This window comes from Mirounga leonina, unplaced genomic scaffold (assembly GCF_011800145.1).
Source record: "Mirounga leonina isolate KUSES-001 unplaced genomic scaffold, KU_Mleo_1.0 Mir_92, whole genome shotgun sequence".
Lineage (NCBI taxonomy): Eukaryota > Metazoa > Chordata > Mammalia > Carnivora > Phocidae > Mirounga > Mirounga leonina.
In genome coordinates this window covers 11,487,690-11,490,199 of record NW_023270852.1, presented here as the reverse complement: position 1 = coordinate 11,490,199, position 2,510 = coordinate 11,487,690, and the positions used below count along the sequence as shown (strand labels likewise).

Genomic DNA, 2,510 nt, shown 5'->3' with positions numbered 1-2,510 from the left:
ATCGAGTCCCGCCTCGGGCTCCCTGCTCCTTGGGAGGCTGCTTCTCCCTCTGCCTCTCTCTCTCTCTGTCTCTCATGAATAAATAAATAAAAATCTTAAAAAAAAAAAAAGAAAAGAAGTATCAATAAGCCAGACTTTATATCTACTCATCCATCAAATAAGCAACAACACAGCTTTAAAACAAAAAAACTATGAATTTGCCAAGATTGCCGAGTTTTTACAGTTCTGTTCATGGTATAAAATCTCTACTTTTTTCACATGATTATCATATTTGCAGGATCAATTTCATGCCTAACAACATTAACGTGGTAGAGTCATTCTTTCTGAGAGGGAGTCCAGGCATATGGGAAGTTTTTCAGCATCTATTATTTTTTGGGAACCAGCATAGTAAGGGTGAAGCACTATCTTTGTTTGAATTAGGATATAAAGGAATTTATGTATTTTTTTTTATTATTTGTGTGTTATTTTCTTTTTAGAGGATTGGTTTTGCTTTAAAATGATGTTGATTGTGGAATATGATGTGTTCAGTCCTAATGAAAGCAGAACAAAGTGTTCGTTTTCTTCCAAGTGGAGAAATTGAATTATCTTCAAACAATGGAAAATTATAAGACCCTTTTATTCATGCATTTGACATGGGCCTCACTTTCCATTTTTGGGTTTGAGAAGGAGGCTGACCGGCCTCCCCTGAGATGGGCCAGCATAACTTCCAAATATTCTCTTTCTATTCTAAACAAAGAGAATTGGTGCTGCTTCCTTCTTTAATTTGATTCTTTACAAGAGTTATGTTTTTTTCTTGGAAAAAACTTTCAGCACCTGTTCTCTAATCTGTTTAGTTCTGACGCCATAGATTACAGGGTTGAGAGCAGGTGGAATGACTACGTAGAAATTAGCCAAAAGGATATGGATATAGCGTGGTATATTCTGGCCAAACCTGTGGGTCATAAATGAAAAAAACGCAGGGGTGTAGAAAGCCAACATGACACACACGTGAGAGCCACATGTGCTGAGTGCTTTGAGCCGGGCATCGTGGGAAGGCAGTCGAAAGACAGCACGAAGGATCTGGACATAGGAAATGACAATAGCTATGATGTCCAACATCAGGACAGAGATGGCACATAAGCCATAGATAATGTTGACCCTTATGCTGTCACAGGACAGGCGGGCAATGCCCATGTGCTCACAGTAAGTGTGAGGAATAATTTGGTGTCCACAAAATGATAACCGTAGGATGAGTAGAACAAAGGTTATGGCAAAAGACAAAGGTCTCAGTAGGATTATCAAAGCAATGATGACTACCACCTCGTTTGTGAGCACCAGTGTGTATTGAAGAGGGTTACAGATGGCCACATAGCGATCATAGGCCATGGCCATGAGCACCCCTGACTCCATGCCAGTGCAGAGGTGGATGAAGAACATCTGGATGAGACATCCCTCAAAGGAGATTTCTCTCAGGTTGAACCAGAAGATGCTAAGCATCTTAGGGATGGTGGATGTGGACAGGCCTAGGTCGATAGATGACAGAATGGCCAGGAAGTAGAACATGGGCTGGTGGAGGCTGCTCTCAGTCTCAATCACGGAGAGGATGCTGACGTTCCCAAGAACAGCTGTCAGGTACACAGCAAAGAAAGGGAAACCAATCCAGATATGTATATGTTCCAGCCCCGGGATCCCCAGGAGGAAGAAAGAGTAGGGATGAAATAGCGTGGTATTAAGTGAGGCCATCTTCAGGGATATTTTTACAGTAAAATATATTATAGATCAAGTACCTCTCATTCACTGAATAAGCCTCATCCTTGCTTAGTGCACAGAGAAAATGAAGGAATTAGTGAAACATTTATTGTATCTACCTGTATCACTGCACCATAGAGATCTGAAAATGTGCAGAATTGAGTGACAAAATGAAGCCACTTGGTTTCAGTGTACTTCATCATATTCATTCATTTAAATTGAATATCTTTATTCAACCAAAATTGGCTAAATATCTGAGCTAGAAAAGGTTCCTTTTTTGATGGAACTTAAAGTTTTAGTGGTTGAAACAGTTATGCAAATCAACCATTTAAATTAATAAAATAATTGTTAAGATCAAGTTGTTCCCTTGCTACTTAGGTATACAAAATATTTACCTGAAAATTATTTGGTATTTTATAGAAAAAGTTATTTGATTTATGACTATATACATTATATACAAGGTAGGAACATAAACATAAGCATAATGACAGACATTATGATTCTCTGTGTACCACATTCTGAGCCGAATATATATAACGCAGTCTTCATAGGAACTGCAAGTACAACAAACCAGAACTTTCTAAGACAATTTTGTATCTATGCAGGTTTCTCACTGTTAAGTCCCCAAAAACATTTTTCATGCCATAGTCATCTTCTGATCTCTCCTTTCTTGCTGTTGCCAGTATCAGAGAATAAATGTGCCTTGAGGTTTTATTAATGAAGCCAAACCAAATTTCATTTCAGGATAATCCTCTTAATCTGGGTCTGCTTAGAAAGGAACA

General features: G+C 38.6%; 1 protein-coding gene across 1 annotated transcript; it reads right to left on the bottom strand.

Annotated features, from left to right (window-relative positions):
- Positions 1 to 780: 780 nt before the first annotated feature.
- Positions 781 to 1,728, bottom strand: LOC118004003 (olfactory receptor 52E1-like). Its single transcript, XM_034995131.1, has one exon. The coding sequence runs from the start codon at positions 1,720 to 1,722 to the stop codon at positions 781 to 783; it is 942 nt and encodes a 313-aa protein (XP_034851022.1). The 5' UTR covers positions 1,723 to 1,728.
- Positions 1,729 to 2,510: the final 782 nt, after the last annotated feature.